The 24,799-nt window shown below is 32.8% G+C and overlaps 2 protein-coding genes across 5 annotated transcripts; both read right to left on the bottom strand.

Annotated features, from left to right (window-relative positions):
- Positions 1 to 8,145: 8,145 nt before the first annotated feature.
- On the bottom strand, positions 8,146 to 22,634 carry Ac13E (Adenylyl cyclase 13E). Of its 4 annotated transcripts, none has more exons than XM_089704249.1 (8): positions 22,418 to 22,634; positions 21,511 to 21,916; positions 20,415 to 21,418; positions 19,866 to 20,120; positions 19,418 to 19,789; positions 15,965 to 16,347; positions 14,616 to 14,819; positions 8,146 to 13,091 (listed from the first exon to the last, which is right to left on the bottom strand). In XM_089704249.1, the coding sequence occupies exons 2-8, from the start codon at positions 21,795 to 21,797 to the stop codon at positions 11,274 to 11,276; spliced, it is 4,323 nt and encodes a 1,440-aa protein (XP_089560375.1). In that variant the 5' UTR covers positions 21,798 to 21,916; positions 22,418 to 22,634; the 3' UTR covers positions 8,146 to 11,273. The 4 variants fall into 4 exon arrangements, with proteins under 4 accessions (XP_089560375.1, XP_089560376.1, XP_089560377.1 ...); XM_089704250.1 differs by having other exon boundaries at positions 21,511 to 21,905; XM_089704251.1 differs by having other exon boundaries at positions 22,542 to 22,634.
- A 617-nt stretch (positions 22,635 to 23,251) lies between these two features.
- On the bottom strand, positions 23,252 to 24,685 carry LOC149482393 (uncharacterized). Its single transcript, XM_089704214.1, has one exon. The coding sequence runs from the start codon at positions 24,506 to 24,508 to the stop codon at positions 23,804 to 23,806; it is 705 nt and encodes a 234-aa protein (XP_089560340.1). The 5' UTR covers positions 24,509 to 24,685; the 3' UTR covers positions 23,252 to 23,803.
- Positions 24,686 to 24,799: the final 114 nt, after the last annotated feature.

The raw sequence follows: 24,799 nt of genomic DNA, 5'->3' as shown, positions 1-24,799 counted from the left end.
TCCTACAATCAGAAGTAGAAAACGCTATATTAAGTCAAAAAAATGATAAAGCCCCCGGACCAGACTATATAACAAATGAGATGATAAAAGTATCAATCACCAAACAAGAAAACCTAAAAAAACTCACGGAATTATACAACACCGTCTTAAGAACAGAGGATATACCATCTTCATGGACTAAGAGTATAATTATTCTGCTGCATAAGAAAGGAGATAGGACAGTTATTGAGAACTATAGGCCTATAAGTCTCATGTCAAATATCTACAAGGTATTTTCTAAGTTGGTATTGAAAAGAATAACGGCACTCTTAGACGAACAACAACCTATGGAACAAGCTGGCTTTAGAGCGGGCTTCTCAACGGTCGATCATATGCATGTCATAAAACAGCTCGTAGAAAAATGTCAGGAATACTGCAAACCTTTATACATCGCTTTTGTTGACTACACTAAAGCATTCGACTCAATAAAACATAACTCACTCTGGAAGTCACTAATGCATCAGGGCGTGCCAAAGAAATACATCCGCATAATTAGAAACGTATACACGAATAGTAACGCACAAGTTAAACTAGAAACAACTGGTGAAGAGTTTCCGGTAGCTAGAGGAGTAAGACAGGGAGATCCTTTATCCCCAAAACTTTTTTCGGCCGTATTGGAAAACATATTCAGGCAATTAGACTGGGACAATATGGGTATAAATATCGATGGGAAAAAACTTAATCATCTAAGATTTGCGGATGACTTGGTATTAATATCCGACAATGGTAATGCGCTTCAACATATGTTAAAACAGCTGGAAGATAAGAGTAGGGAAGTTGGACTTACAATGAATAAAACTAAAACAAAAGTTATGACTAATAGGGAAGAAATACCGATTGAAATTCAAGGTGAAACAATTGAATACGCGAAAAGCTATACATATTTGGGGCAATTAATATCATTTAGGGACCAGACAGAGATAGAAATAGAGAGAAGGGTGTCTTACGCGTGGAACAAATATTGGTCATTAAAAGAAATATTTAAAAGTAAATATTTTCCAATAATATCGAAAAGAAAAGTGTTCAACTCATGTATCTTGCCATGCCTTACTTACGGGTGCCAAACATGGGCACTAACTCAAAGACATCTTTTAAAACTAAGATCATGTCAAAGGGCAATGGAGAGAAGTATGATAGGCGTAACACTTAAAGATCGTAAAACAGCGGAAGAAATAAGTTCAATAACCAAGGTGGAAAATATAATAAAGAAAATAAGGCAACTAAAATGGCGATGGACGGGACACATGACTAGGGACAGTAAAACGAAATGGACACAAATATTAACAGAATGGCAACCACGTGATGGAAAAAGAAGGAAAGGTAGACAAGTGAAGAGATGGATAGATGATATTAAAAAGATTGGTGGAATAGTATGGACCCGACATGCGAACAATAGGAATGAGTGGAAGCGGCTGGAAGAGGCCTATGTGTCACAAGACACGCTGATCACCAAACCGGAAAATACCATGTGTTAATTAATAATGTTTAAGATAGATTTAGTTTTATATGTATGTTTGTATCAGCAATAAAGGCTTAAATAAATAAAATCTCAGAGAATTGCTTATTAATTAGTAAGTTTTCCCTGAGGTCCTACATTAATCGATAATAACTAGGCAAGAAGTTGTAGGCACAATTGAAACCATACAACTAGAACGGCAAGTGCTACTTTTAAAATTTTATTTACGTGGTCTCCATTATAGTAATATGGACCCTGGCAATCATTTGCTATTTAAACAGGGGCTTTTTAAAAACATTGATACAATATTTTTTTTTAATATTTTATTGAAATCCACTTTTAAGACTTTTATTTAAGTTTTCCATACCTATAAACATAGATATAAGTAGGTATCTTGTTATTTCTATCACTATACTAATTCAAATTTCGTTCATAAATCACACCATATTTTAAATCTCATGAAACATTTAACCAACGAAACGAAGAGAATGATCCAAAAATACTCCAAGTATGAAAATCATTTTCATAGAGCTTTAAATTCCGATATCGGTTTCCTCTTCTCATAATAGCTTACGCTCTCACTAATCACGAGGCTTGGTTGGCGAACGTTTTCCGCTTACGGTATAATGTGATTCCGCACACTTGCCTTCAAATATGCTAAATTTTAACTGAATAAAACAATATTTTCACAGTTTCAAAGTATTTTATCGTATCAAAATCTATTTAACAGGTATTCAATGTGCTTTATTTTACTATGTGGTTTCGTAGAGTGTTTGAATATTTGTTTAATGTTAAACCTAATATAATAATAATATTTGGTGTATCTTGTAAGCTTGAAGTGCTCCTTTTCACGTCAATTAACAAGAAGGATCACGGTTTATTTAAACAGTAGCTATTGTAGTGTATAAGACGTGATAAGACGTTCATTTTAGTAAATATTTAAATATTGACTTACTAGAGGTCCGCCCCGGCTTCGCCCGTGATACATATTTCGCAATAAAAGGTAGCCTATGTCCTTTCTCGGGGGTATCAAAATATCTCCATACCAAATTTCATGCAAATTGCTTCAGTAGTTTAGGCGTGATTGAGTAACAGACAGACAGACAGAGTTACTTTCGCATTTATAATATTAGTCTGGATTGTGTATAAGTAGATACCTATAAATTATCCTTTAGATATTTTTTTTTTTTGGAAAAAACATGAACTTTCTCATAACGTTAATCATGTTCATGATTCTATAACTTAGTAGGTAGTGATTTAAAATGGACGATTTTACTAAATCTGGTTTTCTATATATCCGTCACTGTTAGTACGCTTTCAAGGGTAAATTTTATTTAATAAGTTCCCCAACGAAATACAAATATGAAGAAAATGTATTTGAGGCGTTCATCGTCGCCGATGACACGAATCGGCTTTTACGCTTCGTAAAGATACAGATTTGCCAAAAGTGCTTACAATTACCTTCTGAGTGCGTCGAAATATTATTTACTTTGCTTATGCTTGATGTAAAAATACTTTCGTGTACTTAGAATCCGCCTCCGTATTTTCATGACTATAAAATAACCAAATTCCAGGAACAGAATTTTGGTCATTTACCTTATTCTAATAAGTATGGACTTAAAATTAATCTAAAGCTCCATAGCCCATCTACCATGACAGGACATGATAACAAAATGGCCACATAAATCTGAGCAATGTTAATGTCGCAATAACATCTGAATATTACGTGCAGGTGACTTCTCGGTGCTCCAGGTGTCGTTTAATCTTCAGCGGCACACGGGATATTTTCTCATTCAAGTGTACGTGCCGTGCATACTGATCGTTGTGCTCTCATGGGTGTCGTTTTGGATACATCGAGAGGTGAGAATCAACACGGATTCTGGTAGCTTATGAACGTAATGGCTTATGATTTTTAATCCTAGATGCAAAAACGCGGGGTTTATAAGTTCGACGTGTCTGTGCTAGTGTGTTTGGTATCTCATGAACAACTGAACCAATTTTCATTTTGTTTTTTATTTGTTTGTAAAGTAAATAGTAGGTACCTAATACAGTTTTTTTCATCTTGGTTGGCGAAAATTAGTTTTCAGCGATATACAGGGTGTAATCGTTAAGTGTGCACAGGCGATTATTCCGTAACTATAACAGATATCAAAAAACTTTAAACTGATATTGAAAGTACTTAACCTAATGAGTAAAATGGCCATAATAAATTTTTAAAAATAAAACGAGAAATATCTAAAAAATTCACTTGAAACCCTCCCATACATTTAGTATGAGATATGACTATTCCATGTACATGAGTTGATCCAAAAGAATGATAATCAATATTAAACCAGGTCATTACAGTTACAATATTTCGCTAGATAGTCTTCTAGATAATATAATATAATATAATCTAACTAGATTTTTTTTTTCCAAAACTTAGAAAAAAAAACTTTGACTTCATCCGTAAAACCCCTCAACGCGGCCATCTCTTCGCTATCGTCTTAAAATTTTTTGCTAAGACGGTGTTTCTTGAGCCGAGGAAAGAGATAGAAATAATTAGGAGCTAGATCTAACAAACAGGGTGGGTGTTCAAGCATTTGGAATGCCGATTTTTGAATGGCAGCCATTGCAACTGACGTTTTGTGATCTGGTGCGTGGTCTTGGTGAAACAACATTCAAGCCCGCAGTTTGCCATGTCTCTTTTCCTTACTAACCTACCACAATGTTTTAATATGGTCTGTGTAGCAAGAGCCCAACATAGTGGCTACCTTCTTAAAATATTCCACCAGAATTATTCCTTCGGCGCCCCAAAAAACTGCCGCTTTAATCTATCCCACTAATTTTCACTTTGAATTTCTTCATCGTCACTTTGGAAGCTCGCATCCAGGCCATTAATTGTTTCTTGGTTTCACCATAAACATGGTGAACCCGGGTAACGTCCATGGTCACAAATCGTGCCAAAAAGTTATCCTGATCTCATTAAAAATTTAGTAATTCACCCTCTAAATATCGAATTGTTGTTTCTTCTTTTTGTCGGCAAAAATTCTGGCACGCACGGTTCACATTCAAATTAATGTAAATACTTGGAAACGTGGCCTATTGATATGATTTTTTTGTAATAACTTAGTGAGTACATGAGCAAGCAAAAAACAGTTATTTTATATTTTTATGTGCACAGGAAATACCCAATTATCATTACTTTTGGATCAACCTAGTACATTTAATATGAAAGATTTTAGCGTTTTCTTTCTTTTTTTGGTTTTCTGCTTAAATTACTTCGCAAATTTGAAGGGAAGTTCATTTCGAAACTGCAAATAGAGCTCCTCATCGTATTGCACAATGAGGACGTCACTTCGATAATCTGCTATGAATACAAAACGTATGGGAAATAAAATGTATGGGAGCGTTTAATGTAACATTTTTTTATATTTCTCGTTTTATTTTCAAAAATTTATTATGGCCATTTTACTCATTAGGTTAAGTACTTTCGATATCAGTTTAAAGTTTTTTGATATCTGCAATAGTTACGGAATAATCGCCTGTGCACACTTAACGATTACACCCTGTATACGGTGTAATTTAGGAAAATGTGTTGACGTTTTTTTTTTTTTTAATTAACATTTGTTCCAGGCAACTTCTGATCGAGTCGGTCTGGGAATAACCACTGTGTTGACTCTGTCCACAATAAGTCTAGATTCAAGGACCGATCTCCCGAAAGTGCGTTACGCAACTGCCCTAGATTGGTTCTTATTGATGAGCTTCTTCTATTGTATCGCTACGTTGCTGGAATTCGCTGGAGTACATTATTTCACTAAGGTACCTACTCATTTTTGTTTATTGTCTATTTTAGCGTGTAAATTTTTGTCGATATTTTCTTACGATGGCTTGTGATTTGCTTGTGATATAATAGTAACAAGTAGGACATGTAATATTTAACTTTTTTATACTTCATCATATTTGGTGAATAATTTATTTTTTAAGATTTTTGTCTGCACAGAGACGTAGGTACATATTTTGACCAAACTTGTTAAACATCGTTGTTTTTTCCAATAAATAGGTATGTTTTCTGGCTTTCTTCCATTTTATACGCAAATGTAATTTCAACCAAACTATGATCGAAACGTCCTAGTCATAGCAATCACATCTAGGTGGGCTCCGGTGAAATAGTAATCGACGATTCGGAATGGGAGGAATTAATCGAAGAAGTGGGCGGAGACGCTTACGCGGCCCGGCAGCTCGCAGCGAGGCGGCGGAGCTCCGGCCGCTCTGCTAATAACTTCGTAAGTTATTCAAAGCTTTGCTCACTATTATAGTATAGTATTTTATTATCTGTGCCTCACTTCCATAATACTGGGCGCTCGGGTACCATCATAAGGAAGGTACCCGGTCCTTTGGAAGGCATACGTGGGGACACGGATCCAACACGCAGTGTACTATTATTAAACTAATCAGTTTGAAGATAAACTACTGCTTTTCTTTGCCGTTTTTTTTTTAATAACAGCGTGAACATTATTATGTTTTGCAAAGAGCGTGAATCAATATTTCATATTTCAAAAAGGTCGAATGATTGAGTTATATCGTTTAAAAGCTTTTATCCCGTTTATGAAAAAAGGATTGGGGAACACATAATTATATTACTATTGAACGGTTTTTTTGCTTCCTGTAAATATGCCAGGGGCATATCAAACGTGGGCCATGGAAGTTTGTTTTTTCAGCTAGCTACTTATATCTACTTGCTTTAAAGTACCTACATTTCCGTTCCTATTCATTATTTTTTTAAAGAAGACGATCCACATTTTCATTTAGGGAATAAACCTTGACATCATTTATACTACATATTCATTTAAAACAACTTACGTAGCTCCATTTTCAGAAGTAGGTACCTACTCAGAATAAGACTTTATCCATGTAGGTATTATACCCACAATCCACATGTCTCTAGGTATATATTTTTAAACTAAACTATCCCTTCAACCCATTTATATTCCAGAGTCTATCATTCCAAGCACAAAGCAACAGTTCGGAGAGTGACCTACCACAACCTCAAGAGGAGCAACCATCAGTGCGTCTGACGATGGAGCGGATGACGCAGACAGAAAACCGGGTTCCCAAGTGGCGACAGGTTTTGTACTGCTTGGCGGGTGATGATAATTATAGAAGGCAGAGGCAAAGGGAAGCAGGTAAAGTTATTTCACCTTATTTCTGCAAAATACTATCGATATGTACAAGTTAGATAAGAAGATAATAGGGATGTTTTTCAAGGTAAATAGGTGAGAATATAAGCCGGCGCACCGCGCAATGAAATTCTTTATTTCAGCATAACAAAATTTTGCTTATCTCTGATCTGATCTGAATATGGTTTGGAAACTTGATACCGTGGATTAATACGTATTTATTGCATGTTTTTATATTTTATTTATAAGCGAAACAAAAGCTAATCACGATAAATATTAAATAGTATCATAATGATTTTATTCCCAGGTAATCGCGGTCACATAAACAGCGTGTCCCACATCGACAAGGCGGCCCGCGTCTTATTTCCCGCCTCGTTCGCTTTGCTCAATCTTTTCTATTGGATGATCTATGCTTTCACTGACGACGACTTCGCTTGGAGCGACAATCCCATCAATCGAGTTTGAGCTTTTTAGGGAATACTCCTACCCTAGGTGCAGAAAGATGATCGATTTCTAACGATGGAAATAAAAATAAAAAAATAGACGAGCAAAATTTTGAAAAAGAAAATAGCAAAATAAGCATAGTTCGGTAGAAGAAAAGATGTTATAGATGCGGTATAGGTATTATTAGGTATGGTGTTGATGTCGAAGCTTTGTGTCAGTAAATTATCTACTGCTGAGTGCTTTTAAATTTTCAATTATTTAATGTTTAAATTCCTTTTCTTTATGTAAGAACTATATCTACATGTTTGATCATTGATGTAAGGTACCATTAGGGTAACACATTGACAAGTGCCGTAAAATATTTTAAGATTTTTTCATGTATTGTGTGTTATAGCAATAATAAAGCTTTTAAAGTAGGTATGTGTCGTTTATTTCGACTGCGAAATCTTTTCTTTAAACAATACTTTCTTTGTCCAGCGAATACATGAAGAAAACCAAATCTATGCAAGTATTTAGCTAACAACTAACGTAGGTACAATGCAGAAAGCTCACCAAAACTACCACTTAGAGTAATGCCCATAGTAATTGCTTTAGAAATCCCTACAATGTTTCTGCGATGGGCACAATAGAAAATAGCGCACGAGTAAAATACAATGGAGTCGACAAATAGATATAAATATATTGAAGTTTGCATTTATGAGCATTTGAATAAGACTTGCAATACTAGTGTTACATAATGAACTATTGCTGTACCTATAGATGTAGCTAGTATATGTCTACAACTAAATACATTGTCCTATCATATATAATTTGTGAAAACAAATATATTCGTTATTGTATAAAAGGTTCTTGTTTTTTTAGAAAGTAACATATAAAACTGATATGACACCCTGAAAGTTAGTTCTACAAGTTTCAGGCTAAGTTTGTTATTTACTTCTCTTACCATCATAGGATTTAGATTATGTATATGGAACCTAATAAGTAAGTAATATGTTAGAGATCGAACGATAAAGAGGGATCATTAATAAATCATAACAACACTTATTCACACATAATATATTCGCTTTAGAGTTTGGAAAAATATAAAGTAGGTATAATGAGAAATAAACATATCAAGAGAGTCATTTTAGCTTGTATGTATAGAAATAGCAATAGGGTCCGACTATTTACAAATATTTATATAATTCACTTGTTTAACATCAAACGACATTATTTGATTGTTGAACACTTTTATCTTGACCAAATTATTGGGGAATAACAAATCAGTGGAAATATAATTTTAGTAAAATTCATATAAAATTGTTTAAATAACCTTCTAATATAAAGGCTTTGATATGACATCAAATATACTGAGAAATACCCATAATCCTAATTTATACAATCAAATGATGTCGTTTGATTAAATTCATGAGAGCTTACAAGTTTGGTCCAACATTCTTTGAATACAACAGTATCAATATTCGAGCTCTAAACACTTCTTCATTGACGATCTTTTTCATCGTTTACATTACAAGAGTAAATAGACATTTTGAAGGCATTTATAAATACAAGTGGAATGTATAGTAAGGCTTTCGTCATAAGTTAGAAGATCATATACCTACATCAATATAGAGGCAGAAATTGTCAGTGAAAATATTTAGGTATGCTAACTACAAATTTTTAAAAGTTTTCATAAGGTTTTCATGTATATATTAGAGCGATCAATAATAAATTTCTAACACCTCAGAAATCGTATTTAACAGTACAGACTACAGAGATTAATAACATGTTGGTATAGAAACATACTTCGCCTTTAAATAAATTATTATGTATTTTCAATATTAAATAATTACATCTCACAAAACATAAAATAGTGTTTAAATAAATATTAAAATGTCTGAAAAGTATGAAAAATAAGCACGTAAAATCGATTAATATACATTATGGCAAGAATGTAACTGTGAAAGTACTATTATAAAAAATATAATTAAACATAACTTAGTAAATGTGAAAATTTGATAGCAGGCACAAGCATTCTTAAAATCTATATGAATTACACATTAATGACCATATACGGCAAAAGGTATCACATTTTTTACACACGTATAACATTTAAATGCTACTTTTCGGATTTTTTAACAAATTCTTTAAAATTACAAACAATATGATTTAAAAATCTTTTCCATCAAATTTGCCCACAGTATGATACAAATAAGAATATTTCTTGTATTTTATATAATAAAATAAATACACAAGTAAGACATAGTTACTTAATACGTTGTAAATATAAATACATAGTATAAAAAATTTGGTAACCTAACTAACCAGTAACCAGCTTCGTCAAAAACGCTATATGATGCAAAAAATCGTTGTATTTAGTTATATGTAAGTATAATGAACATGTTAGATATAGAAAAAAATATCGATGTCACTGACTAATATCACTTTTACGAGAACTATTAACTTTGCCCTTGAAAATAAATATCAAAAATTTTAAATGTCTGCTTCAAAAATTGAGCTACTGTATTTTTCCTTTCAATATTTTAGAATGATTTAAAATGGTACGAGTAAAACAGTTTCACTTTTAACGTTTTTTTAGTGCCACAGTAAAGACTAAATTCATCACATCAACAGATGTTTTATATCTCCTGACTAATGAAATGATCTTTTTAATTAGTGATATGAATATGAATAAAAAGAAATACAAATTATTCAAAAAAAAACAAAGAAATTAATTTAAACACCTTTATAAAATATAATTATTTGTGCCTTTAGTGGTGACTTGTATCCCCACCAATATTGTGCCTATTGTTTATTATTTCCCAAAAATAAAATTATAACCCTAGATCAGTGTATATTTATGGCCATGATACAATAATTATATTGTAATAAGTGTGTAAAATTCCTACATAACATTCTCATAAAGACTGTACAATTACATTCAAAAAGATTTAAAAACATTTTAGTTTCTTCGAATGTAATTAAAAAGTTATTAAAATAAAACTGAGAGCAGTTTCTCGAGACATAAAGTGGGATGTGAACCAAAACTATAAACATATAATTATTAATAATGATGATCGGAAAAATAAGTAAAGGGTTTAATTATAGCTATTATGTTCCTTTAAAATACATACATGTACAAAGTTCAAGGTATAAAATTAGCCCAAATGAAATATAATTTTACAATGTATCGTCTACAAATTCATTTAAAGTGAAGCACTTAATCCATTTTCATACATATAATGGTAAACATTACATTGAAGCCCTACAAAATTGTTACAGACCAAGAAAAGATCCCCATTCTCAATATATTAGTCATCTATTCGCTACAAAGGTAAATATTTTCTTTTAAATATTCGTTCTATTTGTTACCCAATTCCAATATTTTTTTAATATACTAGCTTTCCGCCCGCGGCTTCGCCCGCGCAGCCATAGAAAAACCCGCATAGTTCCCGTTCCCGTGGGATTTCCGTGATAAAACCTATCCTATGTCCCGGGGTAAAAAGTAGCCTATGTCCTTTCTCGGGTATCAAAATAGCTCTATACCAAATTTCATGCAAATTGGTTCAGTAGTTAAGGCGTGATTGAGTAAAAGACAGACAGACAGAGTTACTTTCGCATTTATAATATAAGTATGGATTAATATCATAATTTTATAATTATACAAAACTTGTATAAATTTCTCCTAACAGGGTATATTATTTCTTATATACATATAGCACAGATGACTGAACACAAATTATACAATTCAGATATATACATAGACCTAGAAAGGTTTAAAATTACAATTTGAAATGTTTTAGTTCATTTAGTTACAAATAAATACGAACATGAATATACTCCAAAACTGTATAGGATAGCCGACTAGAACACTGGTCACACAAGCACTTAACATTATTATAATACACAAAACAATAATGAGTTTCAAGCATATTCATTATGCCAACGTTAATACATAAGTATATGATTATTAGTTATGTAATAATTGTCACGTAAACTCTGATCGAACAATAAATATAAATAGCTGATTAAGTTCGCAGAGTATTTCTCCCATACCATTCCGTTAACGCACGCAATAAATAAATAAAGCAAAACATCCTATATAATACACCAATTATTAATTTATTATTATATTTAATTTAAATATAAATAGTTAAATCACAGATGCTACATTTCTTTAGAAATAGTTCCCTTACCTACGTATCCTTCTTACCAATAACGAGATAGACATTCATATTGTCTTTGCCTTTAACGTACACGCTACCGCGCGGCTCAAAGTCGTATCTAGTCGATAAAACAGGAATACAAGCCTCTCCTACCTGTATTCTCTTCACTACGCCCGTAGAATCCATCCGAGAAGCCATATTCACAGCGTCTCCCCAAATATCGTAATACAATTTTGTCGTTCCGATCACACCCGCCGTGACGTCGCCAAAATTATATCCTATACGAAGAATGAAATCGAATTCGAGTAAATCTTGATTAAAATTTTCAACAACTTTTTGCATCTCTAAAGCAAAATCCATCAATTGATACAGATGCTCGTGACACGACTGTGAAGATTGCCTCAAGTTTGGATTCAAACCGCTAGCTGCCATAAACGTGCTACCGATCGTTTTAATTTTCTCAACGTGTTGAAATTGTGGTCTCTCCAACAGTTCATCGAAATCGGCTATGAGTTCATTGAGAACGCGGAGGTATTCTTTCCCTTTCAAATATGACTCGTCATACATTTCATTAAAGTTAACTATACTGGCGAATATAATAGCAACATCTTTATGATTTTCAGAATATTTAGCCGTATTTTTCAATTGTTCAGCGACGTGTCGGGGAATGATATTGTGCAACAACCAATCCGCTTGATTTCTCATATTTTGCACCCGCTGTTTATCGCGATTCGCAACCACATTACTATAGAAACTGAGCCGATAGCTGATTTCGAATTCTCTGTTCAAAAACCACACTAAAATTAATAATAACGCAATATCTAAATACAATTCTTGCAAATGCATCTTATGTTGAACGGCGTTAAACACATTTGTACTGTTACCTTCAAACAATTCCTCTAATAGCATAGTAGCATTTAAAATTGTACTATTTTGAGCAACTAGGTTTAAAGGTGAATTAATATCAGAATTCAAAAATTGAGTATTTACTTCGCGGCATCCTAATAAGGAAAGAAACAGAAACAGACCCGCATATAAAGTTACGAGAGCGTTTTTTACGAGCCAGCTCATTTGTGTGAAGTTACAAAAATGTACAATACTCACATTTAATAGGTACACATAAAAGGACTGTTTGCCTTTTAAAATAGTAAGTGTCGTGTTTTGGCAAGAAAAATTCACTAGAACCGCTAATACGGGTAGGCTTATTAATAAACTCCCAGATAAATGCCAAGGGCACCAATTTGATAGTTTCCTGAAAACTTTTACAGATCTTCTCAGTGTTGTCGTTATATCTTCAGGGTCGCTTTTCGCCCTCCATTTTAAATAGTGCCTGTATACGCATAACGATATGGCCATTATCTCCAATGTCATAAATAGAATAAACCAGCCTAATGAATATCGCCACTCTTTGTAAACTATTACAATAGAAGCAGCAACGATTAGGAATATAATTAATGATACCAGAATGTCTAATGCGGTATTGTATCGCGAGGTTGTGAGGGTGGGTGGGAAGTCTTCACAGTCGTCACTTCTGTGAGCCTTATCGCGATAAAGTCTCTCCATTTCTGGTTGTTTGAAGCATAGCGTTAGACCATTAAGGGGAGGTTGGACAAAATAGTTAATTCCGGACCTTGCGTTGTCTTGAACGCATCGTATTAGTTGCAGATCGGATTGTTTTCTTAGTTTCTGTAGGGATTGGACTTGTTGTTCGTTAAGGGGCGCTGGGAGCCTCGTTCGAGAAGGCACGTCGTTGAGAGACGATTGGCTCGACGTATAGTAGCCGGAGACGCGGTGCTGCATTATATCCACTTGGGACGTTGCCAACGAAACATGATTTAGCGCGAAAATCTGAAATTTTCACAAATTCTCATTTGATAAACACGGACACGACTTGTGTTCATTATGATTAGATATCTAAATATAAATCTCAACAAGTTCACGGGTAGTGTAAATATTTATACTACGAAATGTTTCTTTTGATACAAAAATAAATATGCAATGTGAATTGTGCAAGATTTCATACATTTTGTAGGGGTATGATTTATTATTTTCGTTTTGCTTGTTAATACATACTTCTCAAGGAAGATACCTATTTGTTCTAGTGCCGTTAACAAATAAGATAATGGTTCAAATGAGACCAACACACTGAAGGTTCTATTATTAGAAGTCTATTATTGTTTATCAAATATTTAGTTTATTATTTTCAACAAAGGTTATATTTTATATATGTATATATAGCCTGCCAATGAAGTTAACACGGTTCTAACAAAAGAAAACAGTTTAAATCGAAATCTTCTTGACACCTTTTTTAAAATACTCCATTTTAACTGAGCATAATTTTGTTCATTTTAACGGCACAATGTTCAGGTAAAAGTCCGAAATTAATTAGAATGACTACGTACAAAGTTCTTTATTGCCTTTCTGCACTTTCCAAATAAGCAGGACACATAATATCAGGTACTAATTTTATGTACGCTCAAAATAAGTGATATTTATAAATGACTTTTAAAATTTCAGAACATATGTTTTTGATTTTACGATATCAAAAATGAACAAAATATCTATAAGCATCCAGTAGGTTCGAAATAATAAATTGAATTGACATAACCACAGGACATAACAGTGATAATAACCCAAGAGCCCACGACGCGACGGCCGGACTTTCCTTATTTTAGGAAAGTTGAAAGTTTCTCTGTATATGTCTCCTATACAGATAAGAACGACCAGCGACTATCAAGTTTGGGTTGTGGTTACTTTGGCAGGAAACAGGTAGTAAAGGTGTATAAAATAGTACCTAACTTTCATTATAGTTTAAAAGCTAAATTTTATATATGTTACTTGGGGAACTATAAAAAGATGGTACCTAAGGATCCGGACAGTTTTCATGGTTAAGAACCATCTTGCCAGACACATTCAAAAATTAACAGACACATTTAACATAATATTATTATTGTTCATTTCCGGTGACCGTGAAACTATCATCAAAATCATTGCAGTAGTAAAAGAAAAAATATGCAACTGTCTTTATCATGTTTTTATGAATAAAGTCAATATCATGATAGCCCAATAAATTGCCTATCCAACAGATGAAGAATTGTTCATTTCGAACCAAGCAGCCACGAGATAAGCACGTACGATCGATTTACTTTTAGTTATAAAATAACTACCTATATTTTTTTAAAGGTTTAATATTACTTGGAAATACTACACTTTAAAATTACTTAAACCTATGTAATTTACCTACATATTGAAAGGAATGCCCCCAGAATTTTACTGTCAATCACAGACTGTAACTGCACAGCTAAAATATAACGAATTGATAACCTCCTCGTTTTTGTGAAGTCGGTTAAAAATACAAACACAAAATCTTACCTGTTGTTGTATACTAGATCGTCTGCTCGTACTCCGTATCCCACTATCCTTGCGGCTATTGACCGAAGGGCACAGGCTGACTATGTCTTCTGGTGGTCGAACCTGGTTCGGTGGAATCGGAAGATTCAACTTGCGTTCCTTTGGCCTGATTAGTTCTCCTTGCGTAGCTAGTGTGGAACTACGAGCACGACTTACCGGTACCTGCTGTGATTAAAAATAAAAAGTTAAAAAATTGGCAAAGGCAAAATTGGACCATGTGCTTAATATTGGACCTGCTGAGATTTATTTTATTTTATTTATTCATCTTCATCTTCATATGTAAACATTAAGCAAAATATCTCTTAACTATATTCTTAACAGTTATTAGCACATGTGTGTGCAGGGATTCAAAAGAAATACATAGAGATATGAAGCTCTTAATTGGCTAAGTAACATAAACAGTTATTAAGCCTATAGTCATCTCATAAATTACTAGTTCGAGCATTACTCGCGTTTTAACTTGGTAACCAGTATGTCGTAATGTATGTAATAATTTACTATAATATGTTAATACCTATTATATTATCTGTGGTGTGGTAGTTACCTATACATACTAAAATATAATATCTTTACAAAACTTGATACGTATCCCAACAACTGTTTCGGTGTGAACTAAACTTTTGTTTATGATATTAGTAGGAAGTAGAAAGTAGGAAGTCATTACACATTATGTACGCATCCTGTTTATATAATATGATTTCTCATAAACTTTTTTAGTAAATTTATGTCAAGTAATTGTATGCAAAATTAAAAAAAAACACACATACATTTTTTTAGTATAATAGTCTTATTTTCTTGTACCTACCTATTACTGTTTAAAATTCACATAGTACGCAAAGTATAACGTAGGTAGGCGGTATATCCATACAATAAAATCTATCGAATTTATGGAGATTAATTTATGCCTTAAGTGCCGACTGCCGTAAAGATTTCAATGAATATTTATGGGCATCATCTATGAAAATTGAAAACATTTTATGGCATACTTAAGCTTAATAATTATTACATTTATATAAGTGAGTTATTAGAACCAAATATCAATAAAGAGAAGAATTTAAAAATCGACGTAAAGATAGCCTACTTCTGTGGTTTATAAATGTCCTGAACCCTATACATATTGTATATTATTGATAACTTTTTCAGCTTGTATACCAAAGCCTTAGCTCTCCTCATTAAATTCAACCTTCACACAAATAATTGAGTGCTAGTAGGCGAGTGCTACGCTTACATTTATTCTGGAAACTCAGCTAACTATTGTATGGTACCATCACGTAAATTAATTGGTATAAACAAACACCTAGCAAACTTACCTCTATATTAGGCCTTCCATATTGAGATCTGTAGCTGCTACTTCTCGCGAAAGGTGACATATTACTTCTAGATTGACTCAAATATGAGCGAATATCAATTATTTCCTTTTCAAATAATGCCATTTCTTGATTCCGAATGTTGTTTATCTTACTGCTACTCTGTAATGGCCTGACGCATTTCGCGTCATGAGATTCTATCACGATGGGCACTTTATGATAACCATTATTAGATTGTATTGCCCCGTCACCGGATTCCACGAAATGTATGGTTTTATCGCTAAAGTTTTGTTTTTTCATTTCATGCAGTGGCGTGTCGGAGTGTTTCCTTAAGAACTTGGGCACTTTCCACTGCTTAATTTTGTTTGTGTATTTACCGCAGCTCCCTGAAATAAAAATAACTGTGTCAAGTTCCAGTTTAACTCGCGAGAGTTCCGTTTTATCGAGTTCTCAAATCCCACGTCAATATTCCCGCTTAATGAAAGCAATTACTCTTATTCCCCTGATATAACGGTTTATTTATAGTTAATGATACTCATAAGAATTTGTTAACGATTTGCAAATGTAATTTGTTTTTTAAATCGAAAGTATGTCCGACTGTTACGCTTTCATGGCTAAACTATAGTACTGATTTGATGAAATTTGGAATAAGCTGGGTCATACAGACTTCTTTTCTTATTAAAACTCTTTGAATAGCGCGAAAATAATATTATTATTATTACACGTATAAAATAATATTATATAATGTAACCATGACATGAAATACTAAAATTTATTAATAAAATGCACATAAACCCCATCATTTTACTATCTCTAATATTGGCTGTTTACCAAACAATAAAACGTAAAATAATTTTACGATGATAAAACGATGCACACGAGTAAGTCGACCATATTTAGATACATCGCTGTTCTAACGTGGCATTTATGGTTATCGATTAATAAATTGCAAAGTTCATCATTATCCCAATTGGCAACTAATAGCCAATAATTAGGTATATTTTTTAACATAGTAGGTAATCATTTTTACGTTTATTTGATACCTAATTTAAACCTGTTACCTGAATCTATGGGTAGATTAAGGTACAATCTAACCTTCCTAATATCGATCCAAGATATTATGTTTGTTATATGTATGTATTTTATAAAATAAAATTTTTTATCTTCAAACAAAATCAAAAAGTCACTTTACAAAACAGTAAAAAGACATTATCAAAAACCAGATCACTTATCGATAGTTTAGACAAGTTGGTAACACGCTACTGATCGAACAATCACTTAACATGTAAATATCAACTACGTAATACAAATAGGAAAGTACTGTACTTTACACTGTCAGCAAATAAGTGCAATTTACCAACAAAACGCTGACCGTACCTATCGATAGCGCCTTATTAATTATTTTGAAGTGTCGTCATTGCACTGAACGTTCATTTGTTACAGGAAATAATAAAACTCCAAGCTTTGATTATTATCAATAAAATTAAATTGTTTCCAAGAATTTTTCATCGAGTCACGGCTGCTGTTTTACTAGTACGTGTTATTTAATTAATAAAACTCCTTCGCTCCAGGGTAACAACAAATGACTCGATTTATGGGAACGAGAAAATGTAATTATTGTCCTTCATCTTTATATACGAAGGCCCTAGCGGCATGGCCTGGTTTCTTGCGGAATTGTTGTACCATGATGTATATTGTATAGGTATATCTATCGTAATAAATAACCATCGAGAGTCTCTTTCAAGTGTTTTGATACAGATTTATTAGGATAGCGAATATTGTTTGCTTTTGCTCTATACCTTCGAAATTATTGTTAAGTTAACATATGCATCACTCGAAACGAAAGAGCACTTTACACGAAGAACTGTTTAACATGTATGAAACCAATATAAGCAAACTATGGAGCATGGAGGGCTCGACCCTGTATATAATATTATGCAGAGTGAACGTTCATTTTATAATAGTACCGACAGTAATGTGATACGGTACCAATTAGAGGATAGAATCTTTAGTGTTATTTTAATGAGAGATATATCAAGTAACATAAGGTTTCAATGTATCCTCATTTAATTTTATAAAAAAATATGTAAATGTACTTGTTCTATCATAAAGATTTAAGGATAAGAGCCCTCATCTAACTATGTATATTATGAAAAATATACTTGTAAACTGAGCTTGTAAAACTGTAAACTGATGCTATAAATAACATTGAAAAAACCCATAAGCATCAAATAGCTTAATTATAAGAACGTAAGGAGATATTAAACATGCGGTCAGTGACAGGTTGTAATATAAGTAGTAAGTACCTAGCTATTTGTGTGGCTAAACAATAAACGTTCATATAACGTGATATAACTCATAAATACGAGCACTCGATGACAGTGCATTTGCATATAATTTACTATTGTTCGCATGTAAAAAAAGCATGTAATGGATTTTCTCATAATAAAAACATTAACAGTCATGAGTAAAGAGCATCACCTTCTAGCAATTAAAGACGCGCTATATCTTATCTGTGAACATGACTTGTGCTACTGATAACTAAGACTTCATAAATAAAACTCTGCTCTTGATTCCGATAGTAGGTAACATTATTGTTGAAATAAAAGAGATTTTACGATTGGTCATGCCCCTGATTAAAAGTCAATGGTACACTTAAATTCTACTTGATTATTTAGCCGAATTCTGCACGCGTTCCTGTGTCTAAAACGAACATTAAGTAGGAATGCTTGAATAGAAATAGATGCAATGCGTCTATTTTGATCGAATCTACTTATATTTAGTGTTGATCGCAGATTAGTGTACAATCAATCACGAAGAGTTTATCAGATTTCCGATTCGATTCGTTATAAATATAGTACGCGCGTGTAAACAGCGATCATGTATCATTCATTTCCTTTTCCACCAGAAATCACAATTCCCAACTAGAAACATCTTATTGAACAAAGTAGTCACGTTTATTCGTTTGAGCAAATTTCCGCTATAAATCTCAACACTTATGTATTTCTAAAATGAAACCTAGAAAAGTTATATCTTAGTATATGTCAAACCATCATTTATTTATTTGTTTGATTTAAAACTTTGAAGCCAATGCTTTTTATGAAAGAAATCCAAGCATATTTAATGTAAGTAAGTACATTAATTATGAGCTTACGTGTAATATATTTTTTAGATTTATTTATGCAGTTCAAATCTATTAAGAAATATGTATCAAAACACAGGTAAAATAAAATTGAATATTGTTATTATTTCAGGTTTAATAGCCGAATCCGATTTCGTTATTCATTCAACGGTCGGAAGTATGGTACCTTTCAAACTGCGTTTTATTTCAAATATCAAAGAAAGAGCTTTAAAACCTACATTAGTAAAACAATTCGCATTCTATCAAATAATAATAACTAATACATATATATTGTAACATTTATCAGTAATACCTATATAATTATTTCTACTCACCTATGGACGTCGGACTTTTCGATGAGTTATCGTTTCCGTTAGTAAATCTTTTATCCCGCTTATCGTCTAATTCTGTATCCGAATCCAATATACTGGGTAATGAACTGGCTTTATTGCGAAAATTAAAGGGGCTCGGAGAGAGGAAATTGCTTGAGTATTTGGCATCGGGTTTGTTCGACTTATCGTCGCTCGATGCATCACTAGTCTTGGCGGAAAGTGGCAGCGGTGAATGACTGATAGAGAGGACTGATTGTGGAGAGGCTGCGGGGGAAATAATGAGACGGAGGTTCACGGGATTAGAAGGACTGAGACAGTTCTCGTGGTCGTAAGGAGAGCTAAACTGACGGCCCTCTATGAAATACGTTTTATGACCTGCAATTTTAGTGAAAAGTTAGAATTCTTGCATTTTTTGATCATATTTCTGTGCATGTTAGAAAAAAACGCTCACCGAACACTTCTTCGCCTTCTTCTAAAACATAGGAGCCTCCGAGAAATCGACTCGTTTCTTCTGATATGTGAACGCGGCCTGGTTTCCCAGTAGATTCCATTTTATTGGCTAATGTAACATCGTTGCTCCATACATCGAATTTAAACCTTCGCGTCCCGACTATCCCGCAAAGGACGGTTCCCGTGTGAACCCCCACTCTCATGTTAACACCTTCGCCACGCTCCCGGTCAAAATCCTGTATTGCTTCAATCATACCTGCAATATGAAACTCTATAAATTTATGATATAAAAAACTATGAATTATCGACTTAAAAAATAGTTATGACGCCAAAGTTTACAATACCATAACTGTTTGCTTTGCTGTAAATATATAAACCGATCAGGGGATTATAGCATATGGATGTAACAAAGATCGAGGTCAACTGAGCCATTTTATCGGTCGATGTTACGATCGATATATCAACGAACTTTTCCATGCAAAGAAAAATAAACATGTACATTGTTTGTAAAATAATTCTACTGTAATGTTTCATTGCTTTTGTTACTCACCGAGACCCATTTCGACACAGCAGGTTGCGTGATCCGGTCTGGGCTCGGGGCACCCGGACACACAATAATAACAGTCTCCTAATGTTGAAATCTTTTCACACCCATGTACTAAGCACAACTCATCAAACTTTTCAAATAGGTCATTCAATATATTCACTAATTCTTCTGCCCCTTTGTTACTAGACATTTTCGTAAAGCCAACAATATCAGCAAATAAAATGCTAACATTGTCCATAGAGCTCATGTTGAATGGTCTAAATAAGGATTTAATATCAGATGCTCCTGGATTGGATGTTCTGGGTTGAAGTGGGTCATGACTTTTAGATAAAGTTTCTGTATCCTGCACTTGTTCTTCCATTAACCAACTGGCTAGCTTTGGTGGCATGACTGAATGAATCATTTTCTCCTTTAACTGTTTCTCCATTTCTAGTTGTCTTCTCACCAATAAACTTTGCCCTACTTTCATAAATGTGCCACGCATTCTTACAAATGTCATAAGATAGATGTGTACACCAATAATATGAACACAAAGATGAAGTAAAATTCTTACTAACATCCCAGGATATTGCCATTCTTGTTCAGATAAGTGCAAAAACACATTTAATGTCTCAAATGCTATAGAAAAGAGAAGTCCTATGGATACACAAGCAAATAGGGGCAGTGGGGTCAATGTATATATTATCAAAAGGATTTCAATGCACATAGTAAAATGACCTGATTGGCTGATATCGGCAACCTGAGATGAAGTTTCTATTTGGGTGGTGAGGGCAATCAGGGATAGGCTCAGTGTACACAGAGCGAGTGCCATTACCAAAGACAATCTAAATGTATAGACCTTATATATTTGTGTGAAGGTAATGAAGAGCATGACAGAAGTTATCAAAAGGACTCCAGCAAATATTGAACATAAAAATGGCCACTTCACAGTCACATCATTCAAGCCAAGAACCACAAAGTAGATAAACCATGTTATGGAAAATATCAAAATGTATAAAAGTGCAAATCTGAAAAGAATAATAAAACATATAATGTAAACAAAAAATATGTTCTATAAAACAGGCAATATGTAACACACAAAGTGTATCTATACACTTACCGGAATCGTAATCTTATCTGCCTAAAGGAGCTGCTTCTGTATTGCCCTTCAAGTATTTCCGAGTCAAATCTAGGGTTCCACCATGTTCCTGGTGCAGCCCTTTCAAAAGCAATCGGTATACCGAAGCCACAGCAATTGGTTGTTGAGTTATTATGTGCCAAATACGCTTGTACATGTGGCGCCAATCTGATTTGAGTGTCCTCTCCTTCAGAGCACTCAACATCATGCTTAGATTCAAAATGTTCAGAAGCTTCATTGCAACCCATGCATCCACTGTGTGCACTCATTGTCTATCAGTTTGCATCACCAAATATCCATTCTTTTCAATACATTTCGAAAATTTTCACAAGTTATTACTTAATTCAAAATTAGCAGTGATGTCGCGGCGCCTAGCTCTGTAATCATACTGATTGATATCTAGGTCATTAGAGTCATCACTAATGGCCAACAAATGTAAACAAAGATATACAAATTCTCATATTAGCTATTTGTTAAAACAAAAAAGTTTTCTTGCTTTAGCTTTAGCTTAGGTATTGCTATATTTAGTGATTTATTACACTAACAGTATAATAATATTTTCAAATAAATGGCTATTAGTCTTCAAGTTTAAGGATAGACCACTTCATCTAAATATATGTAGCTATTCCATTAATAAACAGCCAACACAGTTGAGAATATTTCATGCCATTAATATTAACATAATGTATTTATAACAATTTTTTGTTCTCATATAAGTAAATTGATTTTTAAAAATGCAATTTTATATTTTAATTTTAAAACAATACATTAAATTTATCAGAAACATGCCAGACTTTTATTAGAAGTATTAAAAAGCATTCAATGTTTTTTATAAAATATAAATTAAGTAATTTGAAATAAAAAATAATTGCTATGTTGCTAAACTCACCATTTTAAGACCAAGGTTATAAGTTTTTGTGAAAGAAATCACCTTATTGAACTATATTAATAAAGATAACACTTATCAAAACAAGAAAAATATTTTTTTAAACTATAACAATAAAATATCATACTCTTAGCACTGTCCAAGCTTAGATTCATTGAATTGAATAATCCAGTATTCGCGAAATTTTTGTGCCTCTGCAAACTACAACATCTACAACAAGTACTTCAATACTGACGTTAAATGTCTAAAGTTGTACTTGTCAAAGTCATAAAAAAATTCTTCGTGTGTCACAGAGTAAGTGAAAATACGTGGAAATTGGAAAATACCTATTACCCATGCCTATTACCTAGTTGGAAAAATGTGCATGTAAAATGCAGTGTCTCAATCATCTCAATTATCACTCACTAGTCACTCGCCTGTTAACATTAGTACAAAGTAGGAATTTTATCTTGAAATTGGTAATTCAAATTTGTTAGAGATTTCTTTAAGAGATTTCATCTCATTTCATACTAAAATTTATTAACCCTCGAATATATTATAATACACAATCGATACAATAAAAGTGCGGGGTTATATTAATAGACTTTAATGGGAATTTTTCCCTGGTGTGAAATCATTTTTTTTTAATCCTGTATTGCAATTTCATTCTTTTCAAAGAAATGTATCTTTTTCTATTTAAAGGATTAGCATTAAATTCCAACCAGTACCTATATCTAAATTCACACATATCTTTACTATTATAATAGAGGTGGTTTCAACTTTGTATGAAGTAATCTTTGGAAAGGATCTTTGATTTGATACTTTGGTATTCATTGTTTTAAGACAATAAAACAATAGTTAAATTGAGTAAATAATATATTTTTAAAATTACTTGTAAAACATACAAAACCAACTAACCATCTTGACACTATGTTAGTTTTGAGTATATTATCACATGTTATTTCTTATAATGGAAGACAATTTAATATAAATTTGCATTATAATGTAAAATATAAAAAAAATTATATTCACAACAAGCAAAATATTGTTCATATCACTAAGGCACTTTAATTAAGTAGCACCACATTATTGCTATAGAAGGTTATTTTTAATATAATTTATCAAAATATGAATATTCCATTTAGGTTTTTAAAATAAATGCAAAATTTAATATCAAATATACCCTCATACTTCACTTATGAGTAAATCTTCATTTAACCCATTGACCACCGAGCGCCCCGATCAGGGCGCGACACAATAGATTATCTATTGTGTCTGTGATTCCGGGGACTGATGGATTAAGCAGACTTTTCTTACCACATTTCTTTGGATATAATAACAAGTCAAGCGGACAGAGATATGCTTGAAATAACTTAATTAACTTATTAAAGTTTATTTTTTTTAATTTCCTCATTCATTATACATTCCATCCAAAAGAAAATCCATTCTTTTATAATGTCGATTTTTCCAAGCCTCTTGGCCTCTTTTCAAAGCCATATAACCAATAACTGCAAACATTGGTACAACTAAAATTGTAATCACAATTGGCATTATAAGATCTGGACGACTGTTTTCACTCATTTTCTTTATTTTCATATTTGGTTCAATTTCAATATTTGGACTACTTTTGTCCAGAAGTTCAGAGGATAACACTAATGGTTTGTGAATTTTAGTAGTAGTGGGAAGTTTCTCAATACTAGATGCATTGCCAACATTACTTGGTGGTTTACTTGTAATTTTGGAGAGGGTGGATTCAATGAGAACTGTTTTATTATCTACATTCTGTATACTGTTGTCATGTTCAATACTACTATCATCTTTAGGCACATACTTTACTCCTTTTCTGGCAACAACTGACTTTTCTTTATTCTTAACTTGGTCCTTGTCTAGACTCAGTAATAGTGGCTGATTATCCTTTGACAATGTCTCAGGGAGACTGGAGAGAAGTGTACCCCCTTCACTTGGAATTATTATTTTCGTTTTATTATGTTGTTCATGAAGTTGAATTGACAATTCGGTTTTATTTGAAACCGTTTTAATTGGAGGAGGAGTAATACTGCTAGAAGATGCAAATGAAATGAAAAATATGTTACAAATAGTTAGGTAAATAATCATTTTATCGTTTTACCGTCGAAGATTTAGACGATAATCACAGTTACAACTAAGTAATAACTTATTGTTCTCAACACAACACATGAAACTAAAGTGAAAGTCACCAAATAATACAAAATAAAATAAATAAATAAAAAATAAAGAAGATCAAAATATGATGATACGTGAACTGAAATATTGTCAATTGTCATTAATAAATTGTCAAAATTGACATTTTTTTATGTCAAATGTTTTTCAATTGTGTGTGGTAAAGCTGCATATACACGATATTTTTATAATCAGTTTTTTAAACAC

The sequence above is a fragment of the Colias philodice genome, chromosome 15, assembly GCF_061535455.1.
Source record: "Colias philodice isolate Cphi_HAF_F1 chromosome 15, ilColPhil1 Martin Lab GWU primary, whole genome shotgun sequence".
Taxonomy (NCBI): domain Eukaryota; kingdom Metazoa; phylum Arthropoda; class Insecta; order Lepidoptera; family Pieridae; genus Colias; species Colias philodice.
Note: the sequence above shows the minus strand (reverse complement) of the source record. Positions and strands in the feature narration are given on the sequence as shown.